General features: G+C 48.4%; 1 protein-coding gene across 1 annotated transcript; it reads right to left on the minus strand.

Moving 5' to 3' along the window:
- Window positions 1-781: 781 nt before the first annotated feature.
- LOC115405159 (KN motif and ankyrin repeat domain-containing protein 4-like) lies at window positions 782-11867 on the minus strand. Its single transcript, XM_030114644.1, has 9 exons — window positions 11718-11867; window positions 6116-7585; window positions 5408-5483; window positions 4658-4912; window positions 4450-4534; window positions 3555-3774; window positions 3311-3453; window positions 2440-2640; window positions 782-1231 (listed from the first exon to the last, which is right to left on the minus strand). The coding sequence occupies exons 1-9, from the start codon at window positions 11725-11727 to the stop codon at window positions 1139-1141; spliced, it is 2553 nt and encodes an 850-aa protein (XP_029970504.1). The 5' UTR covers window positions 11728-11867; the 3' UTR covers window positions 782-1138.
- Between the last annotated feature and the right edge of the window lie 3032 nt (window positions 11868-14899).

Below are 14899 nucleotides of genomic sequence, written 5' to 3' on the forward strand. Positions count from 1 at the left end.
GGGAAGGCCTGCCCGGCCTCTGTGGCTGTACGGTTGTTCTGCGTGCGTCCTCGCTCGCCTTGCTTTATTGCGGGGTTGATGGTTTATCTGTGACACTCGGCTAATAGAAAAGACGCCTGCTCCGTCTCTGTCCGTCCATCTTTGCTCTCGTCTCTGGGGATCTATATTTGCTGGGGGTCATCGCGGCGGGATGGTCTGCAGGAAATCCTCGGGGGGAATGAGGCGCTCCGCTCTGTCAGACAGAATCCGGCGTCGTTCCCGTCCCTGCTCTCCATCCCTTCTGCCTTATCTCGCAAATATAATCTCACGTCCTCGCAGCTAAACTAAAGCTTTGCCTCTTACGGATTCTCGTTGAGGGGAGGTTACAGGAACTGAGACCGCTGAAATAAATCTGCGTCCGTGATGCTCGGCGGAGGTTCAGGTGAGTTTCTGTGTCTGAGTGGGATCAGGTTTAGGATTCTCAGTCACACTTTAAAGGGATCAGATTGGATTCACTCTGGATATGTTTGGTTTATGAATCTATATTTAAATATATTGTGTGTGTGTGTGTGTGTGTGTGTGTGTGTGTGTGTGTGTGTGTGTGTGTGTGTGTGTGTATTGAAATGGAAGAGCGATGCCACCTGCTGGTCGGGCCTGGCACTGCAGCCAGCCTCATTGACTGAGGTTTCAGTGTTTCCTCCCAGCTCGTGTAAAACAATGCCGTGTGATTGCCTTCCTGATGTTTCACAGCAAACAACACCTTTAGTACATCAATACAGCAATCATCCGAGTGTAATCAAAATACTGCTTTATTGGCACCACAGTCAGGTCTTGTATATGATTTGCATGCAGAACAGAACCGATGCATTCCAGGCATTTTACCCTAAAGGTGCATAATATTTGCAAAATACTATAAATCCTTTTTAAAACAGGAAGTAGCTTCAGATCATTGTTAACATAATATCTCGTTACATAAATAGTTTTCTTTTGCAAACTCTGCAGAGACGTGGATGTGAGAAAGAGGCGGCAGCACATCCTCAGCAGAGGCCTCCTCTTTTCCTCGTCTGATCACCGATGTGGCGCAGAGTCAATGACGACGTGCAGCAACAGCTCGACCGTGTGTCTCAGACAGAAAAGACCTTCTGCAGCTCTCCAGGAACTAGCAGGCCCGAGCTTTGGCGTGCGCCTGCAGCAGGGCGGCGGTGTCCGTGTGGGAGCCCTGCATCGCCATGGATAGCGCCGTTTGACCTTGCTGGAAGACCGGAGAGAGAAAGACATTAGATTAGCAGGTTCACGTCGCCGGTCATATAAACATTCACATGTCAACATGCCGAGTCAAAGCAGTGGTTAAACAGAATTAATCTTTTTTTTCTGCCATTAAACTTCAACTTCAGCCTCGATGTTAGTGCTGATAAAAGTCTGCTTCTTACTGGACATGCTCGCTGTTCCAGTGTTGTCCAGGGCTGTCAGGGCGTCACATGCTTTACAAATCCATGAGTGTTTTAGATTTTTCATCCATTTTGGTGTTAAACATATTCCAGGCTCTTCCAGGTTTTGAGAAACTGGATTCCGAGCTGACTGACTGAGGAACAGGCTTCAGTTTCTGATTTCATCTCAGAGATTTGGAAGTTATTTTTGTAACCGTGGTTTTGAAAAAAAGAGATTATTGCGAGCAGAACAATGCATGTTGAATAACCTCTGAGGAGCTTATCTGAATTTGTCTTTTACTGAGAGGGATTATTTTGTTATTTGACTGGATCTTCTGACCATACAGCGGACGCACATTCAGAATATATTAAATCACACAGCGTCTTTGGGTATTTAAAACTCTCGTGTGGGCGCTTCTATTGGAAGGTATTGATCCAGCGGTGTGGTTTCCACAGCCGAAGGGCGAGAAGTCAATGAGTTAAGAAGGCGTTACACCACAGCTCATTATTCTCATCAAACTGGGTTCATGTTGGGAAAACCGTGGCTTCAGCTCCGGCTGACGGTCTGGTTTCGCTCAGTCTTCTTCAGGAGGACGTCCGTCTAAAGTAGGAGATGCATTTGCATCTTTTTCCTGTTCTCGCTCCAGACGGGCAGATAAGGCGCCGCCGGCGGATTGGCTCATCTCAGCCGAGGGAGATTTGTCTTCCTGGAGCCGTGATTAATCCCGGGGACGATCCAGACCGTCAGTCCACCCACGTCCACACAGCGGAAGTCAAAACATCCAGGATTTCATACATCTAAGCTGCTTTTCTCCTTTTGTGTGTGTGTGTGTGTGTGTGTGTGTGTGTGTGTGTGTGTGTGTGTGTGTGTGTGTGTGTGTGTGTGTGAATACATCAGTCAGTGTGCCACTCTGTTTGCGAATGTAACAGGACTCTACACTGAAGAGAGAGTCCTGAAATCCTTCAGCGGAGAGACGTGCAGTCAAAACATTATCGCCTACAGCTCTGGTGAAACGACCCTAAGCAGCTCCACCTTGTCGCTGAGCGTCGGGTCACACTGGCTCCTCTCCAGCAGCAGCCGGGCGATGTGTGTGTGGCCTCTTCCAGAGGCGAACATCAGGGCCGTGGTTCCCCGCTCGTCCTGGATGTTGGCGTCCGCCCCGAAGCTGAGCAGCAGGCGGACCATCACCCCCCGGCCGTGCCTCGCCGCCAGGTGCAGCGCCGTCTGGCCCGTCTGAGGGAAAGACCAAAGATGCGTCAAAAGATGGAGAACTGTTCAAATTTGTCCTACTTACATACCATTTGCGAATGAATGTGTTGCCGAGGGGACGTTTGAAGCGGCTGCCTACCAATCCAGTGATGTGCCCAACAAATTCTGGAAGCTTCTCAATAGACAGAAATGAATAAATATCTGAATGTGAATACGGCAGCAGACAAAGCTTCCTGAACACACAGCTGCTGACTGCATGTTCAGGGCTTCTGTTAGAGAGTGGTAAGTCTCATGTTTTATTTCAGACCAGAGGTGTTCAACCTGCAGCTCTTCAGTCCCTCTGCAGCGGCTCCACCAAGCTTTCACACTATGAAACGTGAATGAACGTTAAACTTAGTTTTTATTGTAGCTACAGTACTGTTCAGAATGATTCCTCACATTCGCCTCGTTTTAGAGGTTAAACGTGTTTTATGGCTCCAGAACAACTTCACTTGGCAGAAAGTCACTGAAGTGTCTCTTTAGGTCATGAAGGTTGCAGAACTCTGGTTTAGATCATCCCGATAACATCATGAATGTTGTGACTTCAAAACTCCACCAAGCAACAGATTGTTCCAAACAGCTCCCTCTCCGATTCGCTGTGTGAATCCTAAATGCTGTCTTTACTCCACCTTGCCGTTAACCCTGGTTGCTTCACCTGTTTGGATTGGACGTTGATGCTGCCCAGCTCCATCAGCCGGCGGACGACCTCCGTCCCGGCGGGCCCGTCGGGGGCCGTCAGCGAGGCCAGCATCACCGCCGTGTAGCCGGCGTTGTTCTGGATGTTGACGTCGACCACGCCTGCAGGGGGTCAGAGGCGCCGGCGTTTTCAGTGTCGGCCGTTCCCACCTGCTCCACCTGCTCCACCTGCTCCACCTCCGTCCGCCGCTGCATCCGCTCACCTGTGTCCAGCAGCAGGCCGACGATGTCGTAGTTGCAGTGGGAGACGCTGTAGTGCAGCGCCGTGTTGCTGTTGTCGTCTGCCAGGTTGACCATGAAGGCCAGCAGCGCGGGGGCGGCGCTCCTCACCTCCCTCAGGTACAGAGACACCGTGCTGGAGACGGACGCCTCCTCTGCTGCGGCGCCAAACCAGTGCTGGAACAGAACAATCAAGGCCTTCCTCTGGAAAACACGACAGGTCCATGAATGAGAGAGAACTGAGCAGAACAAAGCATCTTTGTAACCGATGAGAGAAAAGCAGCAACGAGACGGTGTCTGAGTGAAATGACGTCTGGTGTTTTCAGTCTGGTTTTCAGCTTTCAGAACAGTTTATTGTTCCTCTACATCACGGGTGTTCAACCTGTGGCTCTTCAGTCCGTCTGTAGCGGCTCCATGAAGCCTTCACCACATGACACGTGAATAAACATTTAAGTTATTTTTATATTACTGTATGATTCATTACTCTTGGTTCAAAAGGAATTCAAAAAAGGTTCAAGTAAAATTGGGAAAAATAGCAAAAACCACAAGAAATGGGGGAAAAAAATGACAGAACAGCTTAAAAACCTGAAATGTCTCCAATTTCTAACATAAGAAAATGAAATATGGTGGGAAAAAGCATAGGAAACTGTTTAAAAAGAGGTAAAATGGATAAAACTGCTAAAATTTCAAAACTGTCAACAAGAAAAGCTTGAAAAGAACACAACTGTTAAAATCAGGAACAAAAATAGGTTCAGTGTAATAAAATGTTCACAAAATGCATCATAAGACCTAGTTTCTGTTTGTTCATCAAAACCAAGAATGAAGCTTGGAAGACGTGGAAGTGGAAGACTGATGGCCGGACTCCAGAGCTGTTCTCACCATGTCTTCACTGGGGTTGTCCATGTTGTCCATGTGATCCTTCAGGAAGTGACAAGCAGCCATAAAATCTGCACTTACTGTCTCTCTGAGAAAGAAAACGTGCATTAAAAAAGAGATCACGGATAAATGAAATCGATCGAGAAACAGAAAGAAGTAGAATTTTGCAGACAGGCAGCGATCCGGTGTTTTCTGGACCGGTTCCTCTCACCTGCCCCCGCTGCTGGCTTCAGGGTCAGAGGTCGCCTCCCTGTGTGTTTTCGACTTGGCGGTTCCCCGGGTGTCCTCGGCTGTGGACGCGGTCTGTCTGTCTGGAACTGCTCTCCTCGCCGGTCCTGCTTCCGTCTGGACAGCGTCCGTCTCCCGAGCCCCGCCGCCGCCGCCGTCGCTCTGTCCCACAGCGCCGTGGACACCCGGCTCCCAGCAGTCCACCCCGTCCACACTTCCACTTCCGCGCATTACAAATCTTAAAGTTAATGAAAGATAAGAAATGTGGGTGAAATGACGCCTCCCTCCCCATATAGGTACCAGAATGAGGTTTCTTCAGAAGAGCTCAGATGCAGTATTTATGTTGTTTGGTTTGGGACGATACGAGTCCCGTCACTTTAATGCTCCAGGGGCTTGAAGTTCGAGAACAAAGTCTCATCAAATTAAACATGAATACCATCGCTTTGGGACAGACCCTCTCAGCAGTTGCAGTCAGATTTCTCATTGTCAGTTTCTACGTTGAGCCGCTAAATGTGTTATTCTCCGTCTGTTCAGAGAAACTGACTCGTCGTCCTCAGACGCTGGAGTCACCATTTTTCTTCTAACAGACAGCTCTGAAGGGAGCGGCGTTCGTCTGTCCGTCCTAAATCATGATGTTTTCCTCCGCCAGCACGACCATGCAGCATTAAATTAAGTCACGCAGCCAATAATCATAACTTTTCAAATTGCAGAAGTCAGTGGGAGATTCACCAACCCGTCATTAGCGCCCTCAGAGAGCGGCGTGTCTGTGGCCTGGACGCATCCGTCTGTCCGCAGGGTGGATTTACAGGCTGAATAGAAGACAAACACACAGGTGATGAGAGGAACAACAAGATCACCTCCTGCTGGTCATGGTTTAGGTTCTAATGCAAGCTCTTATCCCCGTAATGCACTTTTAAAAACACTGTGGGAGCTTCTTATGGATCATGTAAACTGAAACAAGCCATCAGGTTACATTTAATCTAACTATCAGTAGATCCTGCATTAGAAACGGTGCCGTCTATTTGGTTCTAAACACTGACCGAATGGGACAAAAACTCATCTGCCTTACGTTTATTCCGTCCCCTCTGAACGCTGTAAAACTGCGACTGACTCATGAGATTTAAATGTTCTCTCTGGGTTTTTCCAAATTTTCTCATTTAAAGGTGAAGTTTTGCACGGTGTCATGGAACTCGATGTAGGGAATTTCCCGTCCGTCTGTCTGTCTGCATGTCCACAAGATTCCTGCTTTCTCATCGTCATTCAGCACAAAACCCTCCCTACATCTCGGCGTCTCGCTGCCTCGACTTGTGTCTGTTTTCAGCAATATAATTAGCTTTTTGCTGACTTTGTGGAGAAGATACTATAGCAGTCAGGCAGTGTGGGGATCTTTGTATCTTATCTCCTGGTTAGACATATTTCACAGTGCAGCAGGAATGTATACCTCCGTTTTGAACGTGCCTCCCATCACCTCGTCCTCGCTGGTGGTAGTGGGATTCCAGGACGTCAACAAGCCTCATCATCTCCTCCTGCAGAGTGTTGACTTTTGGATCTGGGTGTTTGAGCAGTTTACTCTCCTCTCCTGATTTACTCTCTGCACACACAATCCTCCACTGCTGATCCAAGAGACTCTTGATCCTCTGAATGTGACGGACGGCCACTCCGGCGTCTGAAGCCTCGGCTGAAGGGTCGCCACACGGCAGAGGACCAGAAGAACTGACTGTGGAGTCCTGCTGTCCCTGACTTGTGTTTCCTGTCCTCGTACAGGTGAAGGATGCTTCATTATGGTGCGGTTCCGCGGCTCTCACCGCCGCCTCGTCCCCGTCCCGGTCCACCACCACCCTCTCTGCACGGACCCACAGGGCCGGGTTCTCGATCAGGTGCTGGATCTTGTGGTCTTTCCTCCTGCTTTCCTCCTGCTGCTCCCTCAGCAGGCCGGTCAGCCTCTGGAGCTCCAGGCCGGCCTCGTGGAGCTTCTGCTCCAGCGCAGCGACCTTGGCCTGCAGGGCCGTCACCGTCAGCAGCTCGTCCAGGTCCGTGCTGCTCCTCCACTCCTGACTGGAGTCGTCCGAACTGCCGCCGCGGTTTCTGGGAAACGCGATGTGGGCTTCGTGACGAGGCCTTTTCACGTCCGCCTTGTCACAGCGGGAGGATTTACAGGCGTCTGTGGTTCCGTTCATGGGGGACGGGTAGCCGTGTGGATTCAGGCTCAGACGCAGCCGTTCCCTCTCCTGCTGGAGGAAGCGGACCTGCGCTCTGAGCTCCGGAATCACCCTCGCCTCCATCTCCAGCTCCCCGACACGTTCCAGGGCCTCGTTCAGGCGCCTCAGCAGCCCCGGGCAGTCCGCGGGGTCGGCGCCGTCTGCGGTGAGGAAGACGTCCTCGCACGAGGTGTTCCTTCCTCTGAGGCAGCCGCTCGAGCCGCGGAGGCTGGCGGCGTCGTCCGTGGACTCCGAGCCCCGCCTGAGCAGCACGGTGAGCGGCAGGCTGGAGGCCCGCAGGAGGTGAGGTCTGATGTGCTCCCCGAGAGGCTGCTCATCGAACTCCTTGATTCTGGCCTCCATCTCCACCAAGGACATGAGCGCGGTGGGAGAGAGCGGCGGCCGGTGGTCGTACGCCCAGGAGCCGTGGCGGTGGGCGTCTGACGCTCGAGACCTGGGCCCCAGAGCTCCGGTGGACCCCCAGGCGCCGGGCCGACAGCTCCCCGGGGGGTTGAGGTGCCTGGGCAGGGTGCTTGCACGGGGTCCTTTGCTGCGGCGCTGGACGGAGACTCGTTTGATCGTGTTCCCTTTCTCGATGTCGTCGACATATTTCAGGAAGTCCAGATCCAGCTGGAAGCCGTACGGGGTCTCCACGGAGTACGGCGGTCTCCCTTTCATTCCGTTCTCTCCTGCTTTATGAGGGGAAATATTTCCTGCAATCACAGACAGAAAGAAAAGAAAACACAACAACTCAGAACCCACAAAAATCTTTGTACCGTTCTGTCTGGCCGTCATTGGCCGTCCTCAGTTTGTCTCATTATCTGATTGTACTTTCGGTATCTGACAAAGCAAACAAGCGAGACGTGAAAACAAGATAGTGCGCTAGTACAGCTGACAAAAGTGAACATTTCCCTGAATCATGATCGCAAAAACAAATACATATTGGCAGCTCAAATCTGTTCTAGGTTCAATATGAGGAACTTTTGATGATCATATAGAGCCATTTTTTTCCAAGTGACTTTTGATTCATCCACACAGTGAAACACTTCCAGCTGCACTCCGGTACTTTCTCCCTCAGATGGATTCCATCCTCTCCTTCCAGATTTCTCACACTCTCGCTGCCTCATTTCTTCCATGCACCAAGGCAGCCATTATTCAACAGTGGCAGGCCTGATGTGCACTTGATTACAGCCTTGCCATCCGGCATGGGAGCTTAAAATACCCCGAGACTGTTTAGCCCAGCAGCCATGGCCAGCGGAGCAAAGTACACTCCTGCAGACATAAATACAGACATCCATTGTTCTGAGTCACTGCTTTCCTCTCTCTCTTCTCCGTTTGAGCCTCCTGCAGGTCCTGCGGTCTCCTTTCTCATCGTCACTCTACTTTACCTGAACTCAGACTTTTCCTTTCTTCCCCAGTGTGTTTACTACAAATACCTGACTGTCCATTCATGATCAGCAGATTGTGTTTTAACGGTGTGTGTGATGGAGAATCCACCCTATTCACTCGTTACTTTCCCTGTGTGGGTCATACGGTCTCTCCCTTCAGCTGTCACTTGTTTTTCCCGTCCTCCTTCCTGACCGCCGTCCTCTGGAGGCGCCGCGGCCGCCGAGCCACAGCCGAGCCCCAAACAATGTCAGCTATGCAGTCAACAGACAAACACCGCCACATGGCTCTGCTGGGAATTTAACCTACACACACACACACACACACACACACACACACACACACACCAGTAAAAGGGAGACTCTGTTGGTCAGGGGAATTCCTTTTCCCAATTAGATTTAATTCCTTTCCTTTTTTGATGGAAAGAATTACTTTAAATGTAAAACTGACGCTTATTTTCATTACGCTGCACATGTTTAGTACCAGGATACTGCAACCTGCTGTGGCTCGGCTGGTGGAGCGGTCATCTTGCCGTCAGACGGTTGCAGGTTTGATCAGCCAGGTGTTCTTGATGAAGATGCTGAAACAGAACCTGCTCCTGGTGGATTGACTCCCACCAGGTGGGATCATTTCATCCCGTGTCCGTGTTCCTGATCAAAACTGACAGTTCAATTGTCTATTTTTTGAATTATTAAAATAAATAAGTCAATGTAATGACGTACATGCGCTGGAGGGCAACTTCCCAAAGCGCCTCTCATTGATACTGAAGTACAGAAACAGCAGAGGACTGAGACTGCGTCATCGTTTTCATATCTGCGTCGGAATAATCGTCTTTCTCAGTCTTGTCAATCAAAACGAAGGCAGCAAGGTGTTTTTCTCCGTCTGGTTTTTTCACATGTGACTCTGAAAGTCATTTCCTCCCTCCAGTTCCGTCTGTTACCGTCACACGAGCAACGCTGAAACCGATACGGAATGTACAACCCGTACGTATGTTGTTTAGCCACAGCGGGGCTTTATGATGTTGAGAGGAATCTTTCAGCCCTCCGTCTGACGCGTCTAAGTTTAGCTCATATGTGTGGGTGTAAAGCTAACACACACACACACACACACACACACACACACACACACACACACACACACACACACACACACACATCGAGTGAGAAGACCTAGATATGTCTCCCACAAGGTGATTACAGATCATTCAGGTGATTGTGCTCCAGGTAGACAGACAGGGAAAGCTTCCACGGAGACAGTGAGGCATTGATGTTCGGCGGGGAAATAAAATCTGGCGGTTGACTTTAAGTGGAGCTGCTTTCACCGTGGACTCCGTCAATCAGCAGAGCACCTGTCACTGCAGACGTCTCAATCAGTCTCCGTCCGCTCAGCAGCTCAGGCTCACATCAGAGGAATGAAAACACTTTTCTCTTTTGAGCCTTTGACATTAAAGAAAGAGGAAATGTTCAAGTTCAATTTGAAAAGTTCAGGAAGAGAGGAAAACATGATTGCGCGGAGCTCGTTTCAATTTGCATATGGTAAATTCAAAGGTGTAAATTGAGCCTTATATACAAAAAAACAAACCTGCACATTCGCAGGCTCAACACATTCAAAACTGCATTTCACGTTTTCATTCCTAGTTTTCCTCAAGCTGAGCGTCAGGCAGCGTTCTGGGGAGCCACTGTGAGCCCCGCCCTCTAATTGTCATGCATGAATATAGCCTCGCACGTTTTTCCTCCGGACCAGGTTTCCAGAGAGGAAACAAGACGCCGGGCCTGGGGTTGGAGAGCTCTGACTCCGTGCACGTTCCCGTGCACGCGCTTTAATCATGCGTGTTTGGAGCCGTGGGCCCTCCAAACAGGAAACCCAAGAAATGAAACGTAAAGTATTCGCCTTCACCCCGAGACGGCCTCAGTCAAACACACTGAACTCCATCCAAAGTCAAGCTTCACAGTCCACCGCCTGGAATCTTATTTCTCAGGCGCCCAGAAATCGAAGTTTACTTTGCGTTCGCTCTGTTTTAAATGAGGGAAATGTCACAGTTTTAGTTGCTGCAAGGTATTTTGTTTTATTTAAGCTTCTTTTGTCTTTTTGCTCCTTTCTTCTCTGAGGAATTGAATTCTTTCTCACGCAGACCTTCATGGTTCTCCATGTATCAGTGTAAACCACATAATCACAACATGTCCGTCCACAGCGTTCTTTACCAAAGCCACAAATCAAAAATGCTCCCATGATTCCAGAGAGCGACCTCTCTGTGGAGCGAGGGTCAGACTTCTGCATCAGACAGAAATCATCATTTATTCAAAACAGGGTTACTTTGCTTCCTGGACTGAGTTTAATTGATGATCATTTCAGCAAATAAGAGTTATTTTCCCTCCTCCAGCAGCCAGTCAGCTCGGTAAACACAGTGGAGATGGTTCAAAACTCCGAAACACCTCCGACCCTGCAGACCTGCTGCAGATTTTTTAACAGAACATGAAGAATGGGTCAATAATCCTCCTGTTTATGTTTTCTTGTGTTGACATGGGTGTGAATGTGTGTTTATGCTGCCGCCCACATGACTGCGATGATTGTAATGATCGCACTCCGTCCAGACACACAGTGAGATTCCCTTCTCCCAGCAGCTGTTCGCCCCGACAGGAGATCTACTGTATTTCTACATCATGCTGTCTGTGTTTTGTTCCCAGAAGAAAATCTTTCCTCTCCTTCACTTTCTGGCTGAACAGTCTGCGGTTTTTCCAGCACATAACTCTAGACCTCCTCTTCTGTTTGAGGTTGATCTTAGAGCCGGAGCCAACCGTTTGGACCGGAGCTCTTTCCAGCCCTCCTCACTGTCTCCTGCTTTTTCACCTCATTATTTTCACTCCCTGTCTCCATGAAGAAATCTTTGAAAATTCCCATCTCTATTGACTCTTTATGCTTCGTTTCGCTGTATTTTCAGTTCTCGGGACTTCTTGGCCCGGTAGGTTTGGGCCTGGTGCTGTTCCAGCTGCAGCAGGGTCGGAGCTGCCATGTGGCATCTGAAGCTCCGGCGATGGAATGCTGAGCCAGAGCTCCGAGGATCAAACAGCTGCCAGGCGCTTCACGCAAGGAAGAAAGCAACGGTGTGTTAACACGGTGAGGTTAGAACAGAAACAGTGGGCCTGTTCACCTGGACGTGTGTGTTAGAGCCAATGTTTACAGCAGCATGTGTAAGCAGTAAATACGTCAGTATGATTTCAAATTTGATCTTTTTAAGGCAAACATGCTGCAGTGAACAGATGGTCAGCATGCAGCCTCTCCCCACTCTTTTCTTCGATCACTTTAGAGTCAAAAGCTTTTCTGGCCCTGAATTCAGATCAGACAGTCCCCGATCAAAGACGTCCAAGGTCAGTGTCCAGCATCTCGGCTGGGATTGACCGCCCCGTCCAGCGGTCCTCCGCTGTCTGCAGAGATACCAGATTAATATCATGTCAGACTTACCCTGTGACATGTTCAGCAGCGTCCCCCGCCGATCCAGTCCTCTGTCGGCGTTTTGAGCCGTCCGTCCCGTCAGGACTCAGGGAGGTGCTGTCAGGGAGAGTGGCGTGCCGCGGCTGCTCGGTAAAAGCCGATAAACAGCCTCTGCCATAACAGAAGCCGACTGCTCCTGAGTAAGAGAGAGAGTAATGCAACAGGAGGAGCTTGTGGGCATGCCTTCCCTCCAGGACCTCCTGTCCAGAAAACTGACAAGTGGGAGGCTGGACGGGGAGAACCATGCCCCTCTTCCAGGCAGCGGCGGCCAATGGGAGCTCGGGGCTCCGGCAGCGAGTCTCCCGTCCCGGTGACAACATGTCAAAGCTTCTGGTGAGACAGGAGAAAGTCCTGGAGTCACTTTACTGTGCTCCTCCCATCAATCTCCCCAGCAGCTCCAGTGATTCTCACACATCCCTCCTTCAGAATGTGGAACTCGATCCAGGGCTCTGTGGTCTGGGTCTCGGTGAGGCCCGGTGCCACCAGGGCTTCATTCTTCCAGCGCATGCCTCTCATTCCTGCTGGATCCTCTTTCCTGGTGTCACCAGCGTCTTCCTCCGAAGCACAAACCTCAAGCCTGCTCCCCTCGGCGGGGTTTGGCTTCTCATAGGAAAACTGACACTAAAGTTCAGGTGCATTACACGATAAAGGTCAGGGGTCGTTTAAAGTTTTTGTGATGGCAACACGCTCCTGTAGGATCAGCTTTTATTGCATTTTGGATGTTTACAGTCTAACAATCGACAATAACAACGAAGGAATCCAGAATATTTGTACAGCTCATGCTTGAATTTAACACCATCATTAGATCACATGTACAGCACCCACTAGTGGTGTGACATGCAAACTACATTGTTATTAGCATTTTTGACGTTTCTGCTGTGACGGCGATCATTTTAAGGAAAACTTATCTGTGAAGAAAACACCAAACTGGTAATATTTCCAATCAAAGATGTAAAGAGGGTCCAAACGTGTCATTTTTTAATATATTTTTTTTTAATATACTTGTACAAATTTATCAAAAACAACCTGAATTTTTGTTGTAAAAAAGTTTGATCTAAAGTCATGGATGAAAGTGTTGCAGATGCTTCGCGTTGTTCAATCTGATGATCATGTTTCAGAATGTGAACAATAGAGGATAAATGTCTGTCTGGATTCCCGATAGATAAAAATAGATAAAAAATAAATCCACAGTTATTTTTATAGAATACGCTTGATTATAGAGATGAGTTTGAAATTTAAATTCACCACATTTTTCCTCATACAGTTTGTTTTTTAGTGTGAGTGAATGCTCTCATTTTTATTTCAATGCCACACGATTCATGGACAGTGAGAAGTACATCAATGTGTGAAATACAGCAAGAATAAACCTTTTGAAAATGTTAAAGAAGCTTTTCAGCAGTGACAACAGTCTATAATTACACTTCTTGGCTGAGTTTTAAACAATAAGAGACTCTCTGTTATCCACCTTTTTAAGTTCTGTTTTCAGGTTTGTCTCTGAGGTAAAGCTGTCTGCCTTTATTTCCATGTGAACGGTGATTCACAGCATATATAAACCGCGGTTTGTCCCTCACTGTAAAAAACAGTGAGTCAGAAGCAAAATGAAGTAGGAGATGTTCATGAAAAGTTTACGACAAGAAACACTGCAAGAAACTTCACCCACCGCCGAGGATGGAAAAGAAATTAACAGGAATTAGCAGCGAATTCTCCTTTTCCATTACACAAGCAGACAAGCCAGGCTGAGGGGGATTGTGGTTCGACTCGAGAGAAGGAGGGAAAAAAGTCTTAACTGCACCGAGTGATGCTGACAGACTGAGACTGACCACAGACTGTTAAAAAAAAAAGAAAAAGAAAAACTAAGTGAACCAAAATGCAAAAATGTCCTGAGAGGCAGTTTCACAGAAAGACTCAGACTTGCGTCATGCTCTATTAAAGCTATAATCTGAGTTTGTAATTTAAAATGTTGTTTGGAAAATGAGCTGTTAACCGTTACCTGATGCAAACAGATGTTTTTAACCCACAGAGCAGCAAATACATGGGAGTGAGAATCAGTGGCTGCAGAGGATTAACCTTCCTGCCATTTGACTGTTATTGCTCACGGATGCTGCCTCCTGAAGGAAAGTTGCCCAGAGGCAAAAAATCGTCACATCGTCCTCCACAGTCCTCTTCTAAAATTCATGGTGATATTTCCCGATCGTGTCGGTCAATCTAATCAGTCCCTGTCGATATGAACGTTTCTCAAGGGTTTGGGAAAAACAAGGTTTCATTGCGGCCTGTGAGAGCGCTGACGTTTTAAAGAAGCTGAAATGCCACCGAACACATGGAAGGATTTAAAGTGGCCCAGTTTACCTACAGATCTGGAGTCTTTGGTGTAACTGTGGCTTGTGGCTGGCGGAGTCGTGCCATCAATCGGCCTCAAGTTATTTGAACCTTCGAATTTAGGTCAATCAATTGCTCTAAATTCCACAGACTCGTAACAACCACGCTGTTTAACGTCAAACATGAATGAGTTCATTTGAATTCTCAGCTGTGCCAAAAGGCTGTTTGGCTTTGGTGGTTTGTACAAATCTGTGTGCGGCAGATAAAAAACGAGCAGCCAGAGGCAGAAAGCAACGGAACTACAAGTGAATCTGGGCGTATTTTAGCTTTTATCTGCTGAAACAGCACATACTGTAGCAAGTACAATCATATTTGAAAAAAAAAAAGGTGTATATTACTTGTGTATAATCAATTTACACCTTGAGGGAAACGGGTAATTTAGTGTTCTTCAATGTCTTTGAAATTCGTCGGTGTAATTGCTGGTGCATCAGGGACATCGTGAGGCCTGCTCTGTGAGATCTAACGATCAGCTGTCTCATGCAGGGTGTGTGTGCTGTGGCTGACTCTCACACAGCTCATAACATCAGATAATATATACCACAGAGACGGGGGGCAAATGAAAGCAGAATCCAGCGTCGAATCTCCCGGGAAGCTGTTGCTCCACCTCCATCTTTCAGGAGAACTTTAGTGCTTCTTAGTGTTGATTTTCTGATCCTCCAGTTCGCTGCCATGGAGATGGATCTATTTTAGATTTACCATATTTTACTGTGTGGTTTTTCCTGCAGCCTGTCAGTGCAGCACTTCACACAGCTGCACGGAGATTCCAGTAATCTCAG

Source organism: Salarias fasciatus, chromosome 18, assembly GCF_902148845.1.
Source record: "Salarias fasciatus chromosome 18, fSalaFa1.1, whole genome shotgun sequence".
NCBI classification, from domain to species: domain Eukaryota; kingdom Metazoa; phylum Chordata; class Actinopteri; order Blenniiformes; family Blenniidae; genus Salarias; species Salarias fasciatus.

What these genes read in the sequence shown, in the direction of transcription:
- LOC115405159 (XM_030114644.1), bottom strand. An exon ending in GAGGCACGTTCAAAACGGAG is followed by an intron (nt 5,484 to 6,115) that starts GTATACATTCCT and finishes TCTTCTATTCAG; the next exon opens with CCTGTAAATCCACCCTGCGG. An exon ending in TCAACGTCCAATCCAAACAG is followed by an intron (nt 2,641 to 3,310) that starts GTGAAGCAACCA and finishes TCTTTCCCTCAG; the next exon opens with ACGGGCCAGACGGCGCTGCA.